Raw genomic sequence first — 18,622 nt, forward strand, 5'->3', positions numbered from 1 at the left:
TTGAACAGATATCTTACACAGAACTGGAAAATGCCCAGAGGTTAGCAAGTGCCTTAAAGAAGAGACTTCCATATTAAATGGCAATCCCATCTTTCTGTCTTTGCTGTTCAAATATACTGCACAGATGACATTGCTGAGTACATTTGAGTGCAGTGGTTACAAAAGGAAAGAAGTTGTGTGAGGTGGAAAAGTTGGGTCAAACACATGAGCACACAGGTTTTCGACAAAGAATTTATACCTACATAGGAAAATGGTGTGGTAGAGTGGGGGCATTGGGGGTGGTGGTGGTGGTGGGAAAGTATCCTTTACAGAAAGGAAATAGGAGAAATAGATAAAATGGGCTCCATCACATCAACATTTTTCCCCTGGTTTGCTTCAGCAATTTCTAGCTCCATTTCATTAGCGTGTCAAGCTAATTGGCCCCTTTCACATGAGTTTGTGGTATCACACTATACCAATGAAACGTTGTTTGCTTTTCCGCTCCACCCTGCCTCTTATCCTTCCACCTCCAGTTCATTGGTTGTAACATTGTGATGGGTGTGGGCTCCCCCACACACACTCTGTCTTTGTCATCTAGCAATTTACTGATTTAATGTTTCATTGGCTGGGCTCCGTTTCTGCAGGCAATGAGTGGGGTTGGAGCAGTAAAAGCTCGTTCAACCGTCTCAACACAAGTCTGTTGGTTTGACACGGTGCTGGAGGAGAACCGCCCTGCCCTTTCATCAGCAAGCTCTCCCTTCAAAGCACACCCCCAACAAAGGAAATAGCAAGTGGATGGCACTACACAGGGGCTGAAGGGTGTTTTAATTCCGTTTTAGGGAAATAATCCAGACTTTCCCTGCTCTAGGAAAACACGAAAAAGGGAGGGAAAGAGGCAGGGTGTCTGCAAGACAAGCTTGTCATCAGAGTGCTGTGCTGCATACCAGGCATGACGAGAGTGCGATAAAACACTGGTGTGATGGAGCCCAATGTATTAATGGGCAGTAAGAACAGGAACTTTAAAGTCTAATGTAAATTCTCCTTGTCTCTTTATGACCTTCTCTTTTTATTTTTATTGATATCAGAATTGGCTATGTATTGCTGGTCTACCCTTAGAGGTCCTACTTCATCAGTTCTGTTGCTAAGAAGTTTTCTTCTTTTTTTGCAAATATTTATTTCTCGATAAGAGTACCAACATATATTGGTATATATGAAAGTGAAATTGGTAATCCCATCCTGCAGAATTGGCTATTTTCTACTGTTCCTATATGCACATGAAACTTCCTTCATTACTGGAAGGCACTTTCGTTAGCACATACAACTAAAGTGCAGGAATCATCTTTGATATGGGCAACTTGTCTTGACATCACTTCTTCAGTGGGGAGTGCACAGCCTGCACATGGCCAAAGTTCCCAGAATTTGCTGAGCCATAATTCTAGACTCCTCTGACTTATAGAGGGGTAAGACAGACACACCATTGATCTATTGAATTGGAAACTGATGTTGTAAGCTGAGGAGCCGAGTGTTTCAAACTCTTAGTGGAATGATGTGTAAAAAGCCACAAGCAAGGGGGTGAAAGCCTGAAAGGCAATAAAAATTAAGCTGCCTTTAAGTCTTGCAGATGCACAAGCATTTTACCTTATTATCTCTCTGCATGCAGAGATACACAGGAGGGGGACATACCAGACAGTGGGGAAATCGCGTTCCCCAACCATCACTTTGCCTCCTGCTTCTGTCCCACAATGGGGACGAGCAGTTTCCTCCTTCACATGGGGAGAAAGAGGGAGCAAGCAGTGACCACATAGCCCATTCAATGGGCATTTTTATCGCACAGCTTCTCCTGCACACAGCAGGAAATGGTGACAAGTTTTGTTACAGCCAAAAAAAAAAAAAAAAGGATTTTCTGAGTCTTTTTTTGTGACGGAAAAAAGAGCAGAAAAAGCAGGAGGAACGCTGCGTCGTCAAAATGTCCCACGAAGAACCGTGAGTGACTAGCTGCGAGCGTGCTATAAAATGCTCATATGATGACGCTGTAAATTTTCTTTGTTTATTGATAGAGTTATCCAGTTTTAACATTTATCTGACACGAAATCCATTACTTAGGTTGACTCAAAATAGAATTTGAAACATGTAAGATACCAGATTCATGGCTGCACAAATTTAACGATGTTACAAAATGCCTTAGTACCAAGAATAGTAGTAGTTTTTTTCAGTTTGCCTATAATTGCTCTTAAAACATGCCAGGACTTTCCTATGTTAAAATATTTCCTATTCCTTACCTCCCCACAACTTCCCCCACCCCCCAAAAAATATAGGGAAGCCAGGTGTTCATAATTATTTTATTATACTTTTACTTGAGAAATTATATATCTGGGGGGTCATGCACAATAATATTGCCACAACTTATCATTAACAGCATTACAATGAATAATTATTTAAAAACCTGGGCTTCATGGCTTTTGTACAAAGTATTTTGTGTTTTGGCAGCCTTATATAAATTGAATATTTACTGCCTTTATTCAGCTACAAGTAGAATTCCACATTAAATTAACATCTGAAAGTTGGCACAAATGGCAACTTTTGCCTGAGAGGTACAATATTTAAAAAAGGAGGATTCCAGCATTCATTGAAGTGTATTACTGGAAAAAAAATACTGATACATAACTTTTACCTTCCAAATCAGCACACCCTCACAAGCTGAAAGAAAGTACAACTCAATTTTATAGATTTGCAGTATTTGTGTTTTATATCAAGCTTGCATCAAAAATTATTTTGTAAAATCAAAATTAGATTTAAAAATATTCAAAGGTAAAAAACAAACCAGAAATTATTCCATTGTTCAAAAGATTAACTGCAAGATTGTTAAATCCTCTTAAATTAAGAAAACGGGGGAAAGTAGTACATCTTGTTATGCCAATTACATTTTATAAACCCTCACATTCCACATTCAGTTGTTATAAGAATGCAAACCCCAGAAAACTATAGGATCACTTCATTTATTTGACGCCCCCCTTACATTTGGTAAAAGGTCTGAATTAAGTACTTGATTCACAATTTTGTTGCACTAGACGGCACTACAAAGTGCTCCATTGACACCCCCTCAAATAAATGTTGAGGACTGGAGAATATTGGGGTCTGCTGTCAAACTGCTTCCAGGGTACTGCTTCCATGCTACTGTTGCCTCCAGGCCAGAGTTGTAAACCCAGCATGTCCCCAGAGGACAAGCCAATGGCTACTAGTCATGATGGTATATGCTACCTTCAGTATCAGAGGTCTCTGTACACCAGTTGCTGAGGGACACGAGCGGTATGGTGCTCTTGCACTATGTCCTATTTGTGGGGGGTTGGGGGTTTCCAGACAGCTGATTGGCTACTGTGTGAACAGACTGTAGTCTGATCCACCATTGCTCTTATTATTTTCTTTTATCTCTGCATTCTCTGGAATCCAGGTATAAGCTGGTTTTGCTGAGGTTGAAGAGGTGTATTAGCACAACACCCCGCAGTGCTGTGTTGTTTGGAACTACTGTTCATGACTTTGAACCCATGAATAAAATATTGGTTCTCATATTTCTGTTCAAAATATTTTGTTTCTTCAATTTATTAAATCATATAATAAGATTATTCCTCTTTACGCTAAGCAAGTAGTTGGGTTTGGTTTTCAAAAAATAAAAATTCAAACCCATCCCACTCGTACTACTTTCTGAAACAAGGCGCGTTGGAATCGGGTGGGTTGTGTTTAGGAAGATTCACTGCTGAAAATCACATGTGAAGAATTGCCCTCTTCAGTATTAACGACTTGGTTCCAGTTCTGTATCTCCTTTGATCCATAATATCTCAGTAAAGCAGGATTGTGGAGTGGGGGAGAGCAGACTCCAGACAAAATTAGGTACACTTTAAAGCATTTGAAAATTCAGGAGTCCAACATGTCTGCGCGCTTAGCTACCTTCTTTAAAATCATCAAGCATGCTTACTTTTCTCTGGATTACACGCAAAGTAAATTCTAGTGGTATAACAATTTAAGTCTGCTGTGAAGAAACTTCAGACCAAATCCCTCTATAAAAAAATCATATATAAAACATATAAACATATATCCAGAGCACATAGAGCTCATTTTAGCTAAGTGCATATCAAATAAGGGAAAGAAAATAGCCATTAGACACTAAATATACAGACAATTAAATGTTTATACTTATGCTTACCAAGAACACGTTTGCTCCAAGTTTCATATCAACTATTTATTCAAGAGGAACTTGGGTATGTGCTTTAATTATGAACTTTATATAAATATATAATTTATAGTATGTATGGGCACATGAGGTCTACTTCTCACAAAAAACAGATGAGGTGGTAGAGCTGTCTCTCACTAAACCACCTTAAAATGCAGGTGGGGGCTCAAATGATTGAATGCTTCTCCATACAACAAATCCCTGCACTGAGAAACTAGATGTCAAGGAAAAGAAATTCCTGGCTACCCTTCTCCCTGACATGCTGGCTATGTGTAGTAACTGTTTTCTTATAGAGAAGCATTCAGTCCTGTAAATTTCCACCTGTAGGCTGAGGTGGTATAATCCAGATACAGATGTACCTGTTTGTAAAGCCACTAAAATTATTACCTAGCAAATGGAACCATTGTGCAAAACACAATTTCTCCTTTAATTAGAAATGTAGCCATCATTGTATTTTTTAAAATCAAGAATGGTTAGTAAAAACCCTCTAATTAAATTTTATTTAAGGCTGAAAATATATACCAGTCAGTACATCCTTTTTTAAATTTAAGTGCAAAATAAACTAGTCCCGAGCAAGCCCTGCATTATGCCAAAACACAAAACACAAAATTTGAAGGAAAATAGTATCAGCACACACTCACACACAAAATTATTTCAATGTAACTGTGTTTGTGGAGTTTCAGTAACTAGCTCAGCAGCCACTGTCCCAAGGTATAAGTTTTAGCTTTTGCCCTCTGATATACAAATAGCTTTATAATTTTTTGGTGACTGTAGGGATGAATACAAAAAGCCATGCAAAAATATTTAGCAGGCAATCAAGTGATAAAGCAATTTGGTGCTAAGGATAAGAACTACAGTATTTAAATAAAACAAGTGTCAATTAATTTAAAAGCCAGAAACATTTATTGTTTTTGAACTAGACTGACTGCAGTTAAATTGCTTGAGCGAAGTCCCAAAATTAAATAACCCTCCATGCCCATCTTAAATAAGCCACATTATTTAATTTCTTCTTCATGTCCCAAGGATGTCTCAAGGTAAATGTGTCCTTGTAATTTCAGAGTCAGAAAGTCCATCTTCTTGAAGACAGGGCTCAAAATCACCAGCATTATTTGCCAATTCAACATCCGGCTCATCATTGCTCTCTGCACTGTAATCCACCTCTTCAAGGAAGTGAGGTTCATCTTCTTCCAAAACGTAAGTAGTGGGGCTACAGCAAGAATACCAAAGAGCAGGTTCTAAGTCGTAAGGTGCTCATGTAAAGCCATTTAATATGTATATTTAAAAAAAATGCAAGAAAAAGTCAATTAGTTAAATAAAATGTGACCAAGAGGCATTTGACTACTGACACGATGACTATATCAGCAACATTTAACCTATCACTGAGGGCCAAATCATATGTCACGCAGGAGAAGATGCAGGAACAATCGTGCGCCTGCACAAACCTTCTGGGTTCAGCAAAAGAATGGTGTGTGCATGCAAAGACCTAAACTTCTGCATTTGGTTAAACCAGGGATGGGCAACTGGTGGTACCCCAGATGTTGTTGGATTGCAATTTTCATCAGCCCTAACCAGTGAGGGATGATTGAAGTTGTAGTCCAACAACATCTGGACAGCCACAAGTTGCTCACCCCTCAAAGGCCATTTGCTGTTTTTTTTTTTAAAAAAAAAAGAAGTGTAATTAAGAGATACAAGACTGAATCTGATACTAAGCTCCAGCACTGGTCCTGTCCCCTGCACTGATTTTCTTTTAGTTATTTCACTAGATAGGAAAAATGCTTTTACCATTTACACATATCAGATCCAGATTTAGTCATACTTACAGTAGTTCCAATGAAGTCAATGGGACTTAAATTAAACATAGCTAATTTAAGTCTCATTCATTTCAATAGGTCTACTTTAAGTATAACTAAATCAGGATCCAACCCATTATTTTCCAACTTATTTTTAATTTATTCCTGGACTTGCTTTCTAGCTAGCTATTAACTTCCTAGTTTAACATACTAAGAGTACACACTATAGAATATACAGTATAAATTAATTCGGAGGAAATTGAACATTAGATGTAAATGTTGTTCAGTATTAACTAATTGTTCTAGGCTCTGGATTTTTTATGCACACTTAAGATCTAGAAATATGAATGCAGTCTCTTGGATGTGTGATGGGAGCAATATGCTTCATTCTGGATCAGGATAAGAATGTTCCATATTGCTGCTATTTGATAAATTTCTTCAAAGGTTCACTAGCAAGAACATCTGCTTGCAACTATCATTATTTTATGTTAAGAAAATCCTTGAATCAACTTGTTAGAAAAAGTAACACGTTTTAACTTGTTCTACCTTGTCACTTTACAACTTGATTCAATCAATTCATTTTCAATGTCAAAGAGAGTAGATGGCAGGTTGTATTCCAGTGGTGATGTCAATCTTTTCAAACGCAACAAACCAGAACAAAACTTGGCTCCCATCTCTTCCAGTTCATGTGTTCCAATTTGTAAGCCCTAATTAGGGAAGAATATATACAATAAATGGTTAGTTTAGAGTAATTATGGATTTATAATGCAAGTATTGAACTACTGATTCCGAATACAATTTGTCTTTCCTTGTATTTCCCCAGAGGCCAACCATGAAATAAGCAAATTCAAGCCATAAAAGAACAAATCAAAACCGGAAGGTACCTGAATTTTCTAAGCTACTAGCCCTATGCAGGTGAAATTCCCACACATATTCAATTACGTAAAAAGGGAGCAGGGCCATGTGTGCTGTCCCTCTCCCCAACATCTTCGCACCCACTGCTCTGCCTCCAGACTTTCCTAGGTAGAGCGGGGAAAACTTAAGCAGGATTCTTTGCACATTTGGCAAACTGCACTCAGAATCCTCTCGAATGCTAGACAGTCAGGGATGGGGGTGGAGGAGACAGCATATAAGACCTTGTTCACTATCCACACATACTTTGAAATGCTGGTATAAGGCAATTGCTTCCTATCTAAACTACTTGCTTTTTAAAAACCATGCTTAAACTCACCACTTTTATTTTGAAGTAAAAAGTTGTTGCAGGTGACTGATCTGAAATGTGTTCCTAATCCAGACTGGGGCCTGTATCAATTTTCTGCTGATAAATCATCTCTGTCTAGCTGCTATTTGCCCCTGAAGTTGCTGTTTAGTGCAGACAGCACTTCTGAGGGCAAATACAAGCCATGGGTGGGAGTGAGAATTGGCAGAAAACCAGTGAAGACTCTCAGTCCGGACTGGGAGCATGTTCCAGATTGCTGCCGCCTCCGCCGCCGCTTTGTTTTTCTCAATTTAAGCACGCACTTTTTTTAAAAAAAAGTGTTTATCAGATTATATCGTTTGGCCCCCAGACTGTTCAATGTTCCCCTGAAAAACCCCTCAAACAAAGCACAAGATAACTTTTCAGAATCATTAAATCCACAGATGTTCTTTTGCAATCCATCAATTTTTATTTACCTTGTATTTCCCCTGATCACATCCACATAAGGTGCTTTCCATGGTGTAACTCCTCTGAACACCTATCTCTCTCCAGACAACAACACGTGCTGTAGACTCCTTGGACTTTTCCACCACAAAACTGCAACTGCTCATGCAGAATGCTGGGGCAGACTGACTCAGAACCTTAGGAAGAGTCTATAGGAAATAAGCATTTTAAACCCATTTGAAATCGTTTTAACTCTGCTCAGGGGACTCTCCCACAAATGGGACAAAACCAAGGATCCCAGCTATATATTTTTTAAAAGCTTAGATGGAAAAGCTTAAATGAAATAAAGTATTTGCAAACAGAGCAGAATTGTGTAGCTTTCCTGTATCTAGGGTAGAAATGGTTTAAAGTAAACAGTATCCATTTAGAAGACGGTCAGCTGTGTTGAATAAGAAGTTGAAAGGAAATAGAAAATAGAATAATTATTTACTAGTTATGACTATCTACTTCACACATATGCTTTATATTATGGAATACACCTGCCTTTCACTATATGGAAAGTTAAAGGTGAGGTTTGAATTCAGTTCTAAAATTCAGTGTTCTTTAAAAAAAACTGTATGCTTAATGTTGTCACAAGATGGCAGTGCACAGCAAGAGTTCTTGGTATTGAGTTTTGCAATCAGCCCTTCATTTTGGCAACTTAATTATTTCTACTATAAAACAATATGTTTACTTTCAAATCAGTATTTTAAAATTAAGCGGGATCTACCAATGATTTCCATTTTCTAGTGATCTTCCTCAGGCGAACAAGAAAACCACTTTCATAAAGATGGGCTTTACTCTATAGTCTGAGTCATGTGGAACACCAAATTTACTTAAAGCAGAAGAACAAAATGTAAGGTTTAACAATTTTATGCATGTAGCAAATACAGACTTAAAGTTCCAAAGAAAGGAACCTTAAATGTAAAACTCTTAGGGCACAATCCTATGCATGTTTAGACAGAAAAAAGTCTAATTCCCAGCATTCCTCAGCTGGCTGGCTAAGGCATGCTAGGAGTTGAAGGACTTTTTTTCTATATAAACATGCATAGGGATTGTGCTCTTAAAGTCAACAGAATGAACACTTGTAAGTTTACTTTCATGGAAAGACTACATGCTCACAGGGATACCTTCTTCAGGAAGTCAAAACATTATTTCATGAGGATCTATGGGACACTATTATGTAGGAACACATGAGTGGTGACACAGAAGAGAAACAATTTTGAAAATAATATGTGTGGGTATGTACGTGGATAGAAAGCTACAATTGAGCTCTTGAAACCAAAGAATCCTGGCTAAAGCACATCCCAGCAAGGTAGTTCTCTGGACTTCTTTGTTAAGTTATCCAAAGTCATCCCTGGGAGTTCTGATGTGTGTGTTTTTCTCTCTCAAAGGAGAATCCTCCACTGAAGCCAAACCTAAGGGCAAGTACCCAGGGGCTGCCTCCATTGGGAGAGAGCATATCAGAGCTCCAGAACTGAGCTGCCAATCCCATTCACAAAGCACAGCTAGGCTGAAATGCTGGAAACCCTCTGAATTTCCTTACAATATAGAATGTTCTACACTATCTAATGATTTTTAAAATCATTTTCCCTCCTCTACCATATTCTTCTCTCTTTTTCCATATACACTAAATCAGACTATTAGTTTTATCTTGCTCAGCCTGTCCACTCTGACTAGCAGCAGCTCTCAGGTAGTGATCCTATCCTAATCCTGTTACCCAAGGTTTTGTGTTTTTTTGGGGGTTTTTTTTAAAAGCAACCGACCCAAAACTGGAGGGGCTGATGACTGAATCTCAACTCTTTAGCATGCAAAGCACATGCTCAATCCATGGGCCTGTTCAGAAGTCACTTTAAACCCTGCTGGTTAAGACTTTTGGTTAAGCAGCAGGGTTTAACATGTCATGTGCGATGCATTTTGCTAAACTCTGCTCACTCACTAACCACAGTCAGACCATCTGCAGCAGGGTTAGTGGCTCTCACCATGGCTTGTGTGCGACAGCACGGCTTGTGGTTAGTGCTAACCCCAGGAAACCACAGTTTTGCCTGAAGTGTCATCTGAACAGGCCCAATGAGTTATGTTTCCTACCCCAAACATCCTCCCCTACCCCCTGACTACTACTCATCAGCACAGTTCTGCTGCACAGGTTCCACTGAAGAAATGGTAGGATTTGGTATCTAAATTTCTACAAGAATACTGTTGGCAACATAATCTCCAGTGAATGTCACTTAAGGATTAGACAAAAATTAAAAATGTACTGTACCCTCATTTCAACACTATACATATACATTAAAAGCTCACCCTATAACCAAGGTCTTCAACCACGTCACAAGAGGCAGCACTAACATTAGTATGCCACATTGTTTCCTTGATGCTGCAGCCGTACATAAACACATTTTTCTTGCGAGAATGACCATGATAATCACAAAAAACCTACAAGAAAGAATATATTCAAAAATTACAGAAAGATACATCTTTTTTATAGCTAAAGTGGGCCAAAGAGGTTTTCACCAACATTCCAGCTCATCAAGAAAATATTTTTGTTCAATTACTGTGATGCCTTTTAGCCTGATATGTGTATTTTCTTCAATAGGGAGTCAAAAGTCCAGTTCAGACATAACAATCCCAGTCTGATATACCATGGTTTATCATCCCGGAAACAAGCTGTATGCTTCCTCCTCTTCTTGCGTTCCCAGCTTCAGCACAGCTATCTTGGTTTCTCAAACCACAATTTCCCATTATGTCAGTACTGGGAAATTCTGGTTTAACGGCTCCCTCCAAACCAGGATCTGAAACATGGATCAGGTTCAGGCTTCAAGGGAAGCTGTGATTTAAGAAACCAACATAGCTGTGCTGAAGCTGGGTGTGCAAAGGAGGGAAGATCGCCACCCTGAGATTTTAATGACATAGATACAATTTTGATACAAAATAAACATTTTGATACAAATGTTTAAAATAAATAAATAAATGGAAGGAACGTGCCGGTACACAGCTCATTCCCATGTTGATAAACTGTGGTTTATCAGATTAGGACTGTTACATGGGCCCAAATGTGAAATTTAGTTTATAACTTTGGTTTAAAGGTGGGGAAAGGAAATGTAACAGAAATGCAATAGGATTAAACCGTGAAGACATTTTTTAGAAGTTGCTTACAGAGCAGTCCTATGGTCCCTTGAGAGTGCACCAGGGACCACAGGAGTTTTCGAATTCTCCCTCCTAAGGCCATAGACACATCTACCACCTTGGGAGGAGGGCTTTGGGTTGTGATTCCTCTTCCCACCCCCTTACAGTTGCCACAGAAAGAACTTTAGCAGCTCCTCCCCACGGACAGAAAAGCAGCTTCAGGGAGATGGAAAAGGGGGCATTTTGGTGGGTGGGGTAGGGGAGAAGCTGAGATCCCAGTAACCTGCGGCCTCTCCAGCCTCATTCCCACTCCAGCAGTGCAACTTCTCTAGACAGACTCAGGAGCCCTTCTAGAGGAAAAAAGCAACAACAAGGAGAACAGAGGCGAACATTGGCTCTGGCGCTTTTTCTGCTCTGCTGGGCGTCTGCCTGCAGAACATAGGATATTTGGAGAACTCCTTTGAAGTGCATAGGACTTTGTGCCCTTAAGATATCAATAGGATTTTCAAGCAACAAATCCTTAGCGGGGGAAAGTTGTTCACCCCTATGAACATTCACTACACTTTCTCAGATGTCTCAACCATGTAAAAAAACTACCCCTTTGCAGGACAAAAATGAATCTAGGGCTAAACTAGTTGCGACAGAGACAGTCCCATCTGTTCGTTCACCTCTGCCCTACTCACATATAAAATGGAATTGTCTTGCTGGGATCTAATTTTATCTGAAAGACAACTTGGGTGAGGGGAGTTAAAAACCTTCCCACCATCCATCAACCAAGCTCCATTTCCCCCCAGCACAGCTCCAATAATAGAAATGAGATGGGCTGAAAGAAAAGCTCCTGAAACAACGGGAATCATTCTTGTATCTCAGCTAAGCAATACCCACTGCTTTCTTCATAGGAACAGACACTTCTGTCTATAGCTGCTAATGGGATCTGCTAGGGTAAATGGTAGGTGTTTCTGGAAAGATTTACCAAATAGATTCATGTATTTTCATGCAACATGACTTCCACTGGATTAAACTGGGTATGTATTACAACAACAACAACAACAACACTTACCAGTGGCAAACGTTTTATAGCAGCCAAATACTGGAGCAGGCCTTTGGCATGATAAATTGTGGGATGCAGATCTGGGTTTGGGTTTTGCCATTGCCTATTCAAGTCCTCCCCACTTAAAGAACAGCGATGACTATAGGAGAAATGTAATGCCAATAACATTTTACTTTCCCAAATAAAATTATTTCTGTCCTGCAGTAAGTTGAGGTTAACAAGTGTGATGGGGCATTAGACGTTTCTCGCTGAAATGATTATTACTATTCACTGAATTCTTTTCTTTTTTTTAGCTGTTCAGCTAAAATGAAGAAGTTGGAAATATAGGGAACAATCCTGAGTATGTTTAGACAGAAAAAAAACTGGCTGGGGAATGCTGGGAGTTGTAGTACTTTTTTCTGTTTAAACATGCATAGGATCACACCTTTAACCTGTGTGTACCCAATCTTCTGTTTTTAAACCAACTTTGAAGAAAGGTAGAAAATGGAGTTCATAACTTTTTCTTCTTTTTTTTAAAGTAAAAACTGGTTTTCAAGTTTGGGTTTTTTCTGGTTTTACTTTTAAAGGGGGCATTGATTTGCTTCCCAGTTTTTTTCTCTCTCATCAAATTCATGTTATTTTTGGAGCAAGCTTTTTCATTACATACAGTTGGAGTGACATTTCACAATATGCTCACATGCAGGAAGTCAATTAGTTGTTATAATGTACAATAATGAAAATGCTCAACAGATTTGCTTAGGGTGACCATATGAAAAGGAGGACTGGGTTCCTGTATCTTTAACAGTTGTATTAAAAAGAGAATTTCAGCGGGTGTCATTTGTATGCATGCAGCACCTGGTTAAATTCCCTCTTCAACACAATAGTTAAAATTGCAGGAGCTATACTAGAGCGACCTGATACAAAAGGGGGCAGGGCTTTTGATAAGCCTTTTTTTGGCTGTTACAATAGCAGGTTGCATCCAGACATAGTAATGCTTAGAATAGATCCACTTAAATCAGTGCAACAAGTTAGTTTTGACTAATATTGTTTTCAATGCATTGACTCTTGACATGACTAAGTCTGGAACCATAATTTTTAATATTATACACTGGATCATACTGAAGCTCCTTGAACTACTTCAATCAGTTACTTGAAGGCAATCTTCCCCAATCTTCCAGATGTCTCGGACTGCAACTTCCTGGCATCCCCCAGCCATTATCCTCCTGCTATCTGGTGGGCACCAGCTTGGGGAAGGCTGCTTGAAGCTCACAAAAATGTAAAGTTAATAATGTAGTTGTCTCTTTAATGCTTCATATTATTTAATAGTATTTAATAGTCTTTGAACACTATTGAGAGCACTATATCCATTAAATCACATTGTTTAAGGCTTGAAGAAAGTAAGCAGATCAGATGCACAAAAAATACTCATTTGGGAGTGGAAAAGTCCAGGCATAAGATTATTTGAAATCTTGAAGTCAGCAAGATGTTTTACCTAAACCATGGAACTTGAACAGACAGATATTAATCTATTTAATCTACACAAAACAATAAGCAAAATCACAACACTCCAATTCTCTACATCATTAGTAGGAAGGAAGACAGGCCACTCCAGGATGAAAGAATCTTGTGCATATGGAAAGAAGAAACGATTCTACTGGGCCAGCCTTCCGCAACCTGGTGCCCTCCAGAACTTTTGGACTACAACTCCCACCATTCCTGACAATTGGCCATGCTGGTTGGTGCTGATGGGAATTGAAGGAATAACGGGCTCAAGTTAAAGGAAGCCAGATTCCAGCTGGACATCTGGAAAAACTTCCTGACTGTTAGAGCAGTACAACAATGGAATCAGTTACCTAGGGAGGTTGTGGGCTCTCCCACACTAGAGGCCTTCAAGAGGCAGCTGGACAACCATCTGTCAGGGATGCTTTAGGGTGGATTCCTGCATTGAGCAGGGGGTTGGACCCGATGGCTTTGTAGGCCCCTTCCAACTCTGCTATTCTATGATTCTATGAAGCCCAACACATTTGGAGAGCATCAGGCTGGAAAATGCTGCATTAGATAGTAGAGCTATAAGACCTGGCTGCAATTGACATACACTTACCACAGAATAAGTCCTATTAAGTTCAGCATAAACATGCTTAGGATTAATGCCTAAGGTTGCAATCCTATGTACTGCCCCAGCCTTCTGAAAGGAAGAATTAACCTGTCTTGACTGCATAACGCTGAAAGGCCCCGCTCAGAAGACACCTTAAACTACAGCTTTAATCATAGATGATGATTAAGCCAGAAAGCCGGGCCGTGTTCAGAAGACACCTTAACCCATGGTTTTAACCACAGTGACTAAGGCAAAAAGCCTTTTTCACCGTGGTTAAAACCATGGTTTAAGGTGTTTAGAATGCTTGCTCAAACCAAAAAGCCTGTTTAAGGTCTATCTATGACTGTGGGTTCTCCATGGGGTGAGATATATTCACCATGGTTAAAACCATGATTTAAGGTGTCTTCTGAACACGGGCCAGCTTTCTGGCTTAACCACCATAGTATGGTGTCTTCTGAATGGGGCCAAAGACTGTAAGTTGCACTGAAGAGAACAGAAAAGCTGTTTCTTTTAGGAGAAAGGAGGTTTAGCAGTCCTATTTCTGCTCAAGTCACTCTCACACTTTAGCTTATCTTTCCTGGAGGAGGAACATCCCACTTCATAATAGGTAACAGCCCATTCGAGATAATTTCAACATTTTATCTATCCTGGTCAAGCCACTTCGAGGCAACATTCAGTACTGCTGCCTTTACCTTAACATTCGAAAATGAGGAACTCCTAACAAAGCTGTAAATATATCTGAAGAGAAATTTAGACAAAATTTGGTGTATGAGTGCATATAGATAAGTTGTTAATAAAAAGACTGATACTGGTATGGTAGAGTGATTAGTTGGTGAAGGTTCCAATGGATAAATTCCAAAAGGTACCAAGGCCAAAGGACAGGAGTAGAAGATCCATAATTCAAACAGGGCTTGGTTGGTAAGTGTTTAAGCAGTATTACCTCTGCTGCTGAATGCAGTGAAAAACTTACTTTCCATTGATAACTCCATCCGGATTAAGCATTGGTACAATTTTAAAAATATACGATTCACGTAAGCTCTGTGCAGCAGGAGTATTACTCATGAGATATTCCAATGTTCCCTTCATAACCCAGCTTGCATTAGTCTCTCCAGGATGTACACGAGCAGATAAGAAAATATAAGGACGGTTTCCTAAAGACAGCACAAACAAAACAGTATGATACAACCAATCACCAGGCACATGAATTTGTTTATTATAAATTCATAAATAAGAATTAAAACATGAAATACATTCTAGCCATTTAAATAATCTCTGACCATGTTTTTTACTCACTAAAGCAGTTTATGAATAAAGAACCAGAAAATAATTGGTATCCTAATGCACACTGAGGTTGATTCAGCTATGGCATGTCTACACGAAGGGTTTGCCCCGGGGTGGCTTCGCAGTAGCAGCACATCGTCTACATGACGCAGCTGCCATTGCGAAGCCATCTGGGGCCAAACCTTGGAAATTCCGTTCCAAAAAAGTCAGGCCCTTACCCCAACTTTTTTGGCAGCGGAGCCCATGGCACCCCGATTGGTTGCCATGGGCAGCCCAGTGCGTGTAAAAGTAAAATAAAAATAAAAATTGGGGTGGGAGGAGGAAGAGAGGAACAAGGCTGTTCCTCCTTCCCTTTTTAAAAGGAATTATCTGTATCGCCACAGCTGCGCAGATACAGATAATAAAAATAAAAATAAATGGGGGTGGAGGAACGAGCAGCCAGAGGGAGTAGAGGTGGTTTGCCCCAAGTCCCTGCCCCCTCTCCTCACGTCCTCCTCTGGCTGACTCGTTCCTCCCCCCTTTTTTATTTTCTGTATTGGCACAGCTGCGGAGATACAGATACTAATTCTTTTTAAAGGGGAGGACCGGGACGGCCCTGTTCCTATTTTTTTTTTTGCTTCTAAAGAGCGGAGAAATCCACACTTGCATTGCTTCCTGTGCAGAGTAATCCTGTGGAGGAGAGAATCTGCAGCATTGCTACTACTGCTTCCTATACCCTGCTAGCTCATTGCCACCAGATTGGGAGGTAGGGTTTTTGTTGTAGTTGTTGCTGCCATTTTTCATGGTCCTTTTGTTTTAATTTCTCCTTTCTCTGTACCAAAGGGGGGTGGGGGGCAAATTACATCCAGTCCAGAATTAACATAGTTTCTAGTCCATTTTGGGAGTATGTCAGGTGGCTGAGGAGGATTAGAGCTCTACAGAACCTCATCCCCTGCCCCCGTCACACCCAACATTCCAGATCTCAGCACTGCAGAGCTACTACCAGCAGGGCAATGACAGCAACAGTTTCACCCACCACCACCACCTCATCAAGGGACCTCCAGTAGCAAACTTCCTCTGCTACTAGTAGAGAGAATGGTTCACTCATGGAAAGGGAAATCCACAATACCCAATGCCATTGGTACACCTTCCTCAGACTGGCAGAATTGCACCCTAACTCACCCTTCAATGGGAGAGTTAAGGATGTATCAAACTCTCACCAACTGAAATGAATGGGACTTAAAAGTACTTAACCCACAGTGGATTGTGTCTGTTATAATTTATTATATATGCCTTTTTACAAACCTATCTACTATCACAGGAAAGCAATATATGTACACACGTAAATGTTTGTTTTACTTTGAAATGACTTTAATATATTTTCAGCATCAAAGAGAAAAAGATTATACTTACTGAATTGACAGATATGTTCATAGTAATTTGATTCTGGCATGGCTGTTATAGTTACTATAGGACAGCTGTTTCCGGAGAGGGTCTCACACAAAGCATCTTGTCGAAAATATATCTGCTGAGGATTGTGTGTAGATTCCAATTTTTGGAGATGCATCTTCACGACAAAAAATAATAATAGATTGTTAACCTGTACGCAGGGTTCATTTTATCGTTTACTTGTAGCACAACACCTATTACTTTTAGGTGTTTTAAGAAAACAACAGACTTTTGTGGCACCTTTAAGACTACACATTTTTGACTAAAGCTTTTGTGGACTACAGGCCACCATGGAAACTTATTGCTCTAATAAATCTGTTAAGTTTTTAAGGTGCTACTTGACTTTTGTTTCTGGTGTGTTTTTCTTTTTTGATGCAATAGACTAAAACATGCTTCCTCCTCTCAAAATGATAAACAAATAATTTTTAAAACTATTTAAAATTATTTAACAGTATTCTGAAATTGGCACAACCTTATGCTATTTCTGTGCATTGTTTTAGGACATCTTTCCATTTTAATCACATTTTCTTTGCTACGTGTAACCAATAGGTCAGCTCCTTTAAAAAGGAGCTTCTGCATGGATGTCGAATAAATATTATCAAGGGAGAAGATTGTATCAGTATAATACAAAAACATAATTTAAAGTAATTAGGCTTTAGTTATTTAATCATTGTTAATGTGAAGACAGAGTTTATGAACTATGCCACATACATTCAAGAGCTGCTAGATATAGCATAGTTTGTAAATTAAGCTTTTAGCGAGCTTACAACACAGCAGATACGATCAGTAGTTTTAGATGAATGTGATAACAATATTTGTGTTATGCTCCACCACTGTATTTGTAAAAACAATGTGGATGGATATTAAACAAAAGGGGTTAGATCCAGATTGTCCTTTTGTGAACAGAAAGGCCCCTTCCAGTGGCCAAAGGAACAAAGATTTAGCTGGTCCTCCCTTCCCCCTGTAGCCTGCCGACATCACCTCCCATGCTGTTTCAGAGGGTTCACTGGATCCAGCAGGAACATCCCAAAGGCATCACTCACAGATCCATTCACAGGAAGTCCAGATTTCAGGCAATATGTTTTGTTGCCCAGTTTTTAAAGACCTGGTAAACCTGGTTTGTCCAAAGTGACCCCAATTATTTTTAAAGCCTTTATGGAAAGTTTGATTTGATTCTCCTCTTTTTCACACTGTGTTCTTGGATGCATCTTGCAATGGGTAATGAGAAACTGCTATGCCAGGTGGCTTTTCCAACCCACCCTTCTGTTTCCTCCTCCCTCCCAATCCCCTTTCTTTTTGTGTTATGTTTTTTAGACTATAAGCCTGTGGGGAGGGACCGTCTTATTTCTTATTGTTGTAAGTCACCTTGGGAGACTTTATGGCTCAAAGGCAGAATAAATGTATCAATCAATTTCAATTAATTTCTAAAATGGCCTGGGTAGCTCTGTGTTTCCCCCTAAAATGTATGAGTTGCTCTGATTTTAAAATAACTGGTGAGTCTGTAGTTCAAAAATTGCTGTCTTCTAAACTTTCCATTGGTGGATCTGGGATCAAGGAAAAATAGTGTTGCCTTTTAAAAATTCATTAGTGGGTTTGTAGTTCAACTTAAAACATGGGAATTTATGTTAAATTTATCTTGATGAATTTATTCCAGGCATGCAATGGAATGAATTCTTTAAGATAATTTAAACTGATTCACCATCCACAGGCAGGAATGGCCACTGTTTGATGCTCCACTGGCTTTTGTTGTTTTGGGGCTGCAAGATTCTTGCCAACCTTAAATGCCTTTCAATACTCTTCTGCCATTAACTCTCTGTTTTACCACGTAATGTTTTTAAAAGCTGCTATGCTACACTGGCTTGCCAATTTGTAAGTCTTTCAATGCTCCTCTGATCTGAACTCCATCTCTTGTGACTCCTTAGCAGCTAAGGTTTAGCTTGACCTCTGGTGATCTTATCAATCTTATCTTACCAGTAAGATTGGCCACCAG

At 39.4% G+C, this 18,622-nt stretch overlaps 1 protein-coding gene across 5 annotated transcripts in view; it reads right to left on the minus strand.

The window, feature by feature from the left end:
- Positions 1-2,304: 2,304 nt before the first annotated feature.
- AGTPBP1 (ATP/GTP binding carboxypeptidase 1) overlaps positions 2,305-18,622 on the minus strand; it is a 57,750-nt gene continuing 41,432 nt past the window's right edge. For all 5 annotated transcript variants that reach the window (XM_063129401.1, XM_063129402.1, XM_063129399.1 and 2 more), the window contains 7 exons: positions 16,597-16,750; positions 14,894-15,074; positions 11,859-11,988; positions 9,977-10,108; positions 7,669-7,845; positions 6,541-6,701; positions 2,305-5,411 (listed from right to left, as the gene is read on the minus strand). In XM_063129401.1, the coding sequence (XP_062985471.1) occupies positions 5,234-5,411; positions 6,541-6,701; positions 7,669-7,845; positions 9,977-10,108; positions 11,859-11,988; positions 14,894-15,074; positions 16,597-16,750 (1,113 nt within the window). In that variant the 3' untranslated portion in view covers positions 2,305-5,233. The remainder of the gene's footprint in view (positions 5,412-6,540; positions 6,702-7,668; positions 7,846-9,976; positions 10,109-11,858; positions 11,989-14,893; positions 15,075-16,596; positions 16,751-18,622) is intronic.

The sequence above is a fragment of the Elgaria multicarinata genome, chromosome 6 (assembly GCF_023053635.1).
Source record: "Elgaria multicarinata webbii isolate HBS135686 ecotype San Diego chromosome 6, rElgMul1.1.pri, whole genome shotgun sequence".
NCBI classification, from domain to species: domain Eukaryota; kingdom Metazoa; phylum Chordata; class Lepidosauria; order Squamata; family Anguidae; genus Elgaria; species Elgaria multicarinata.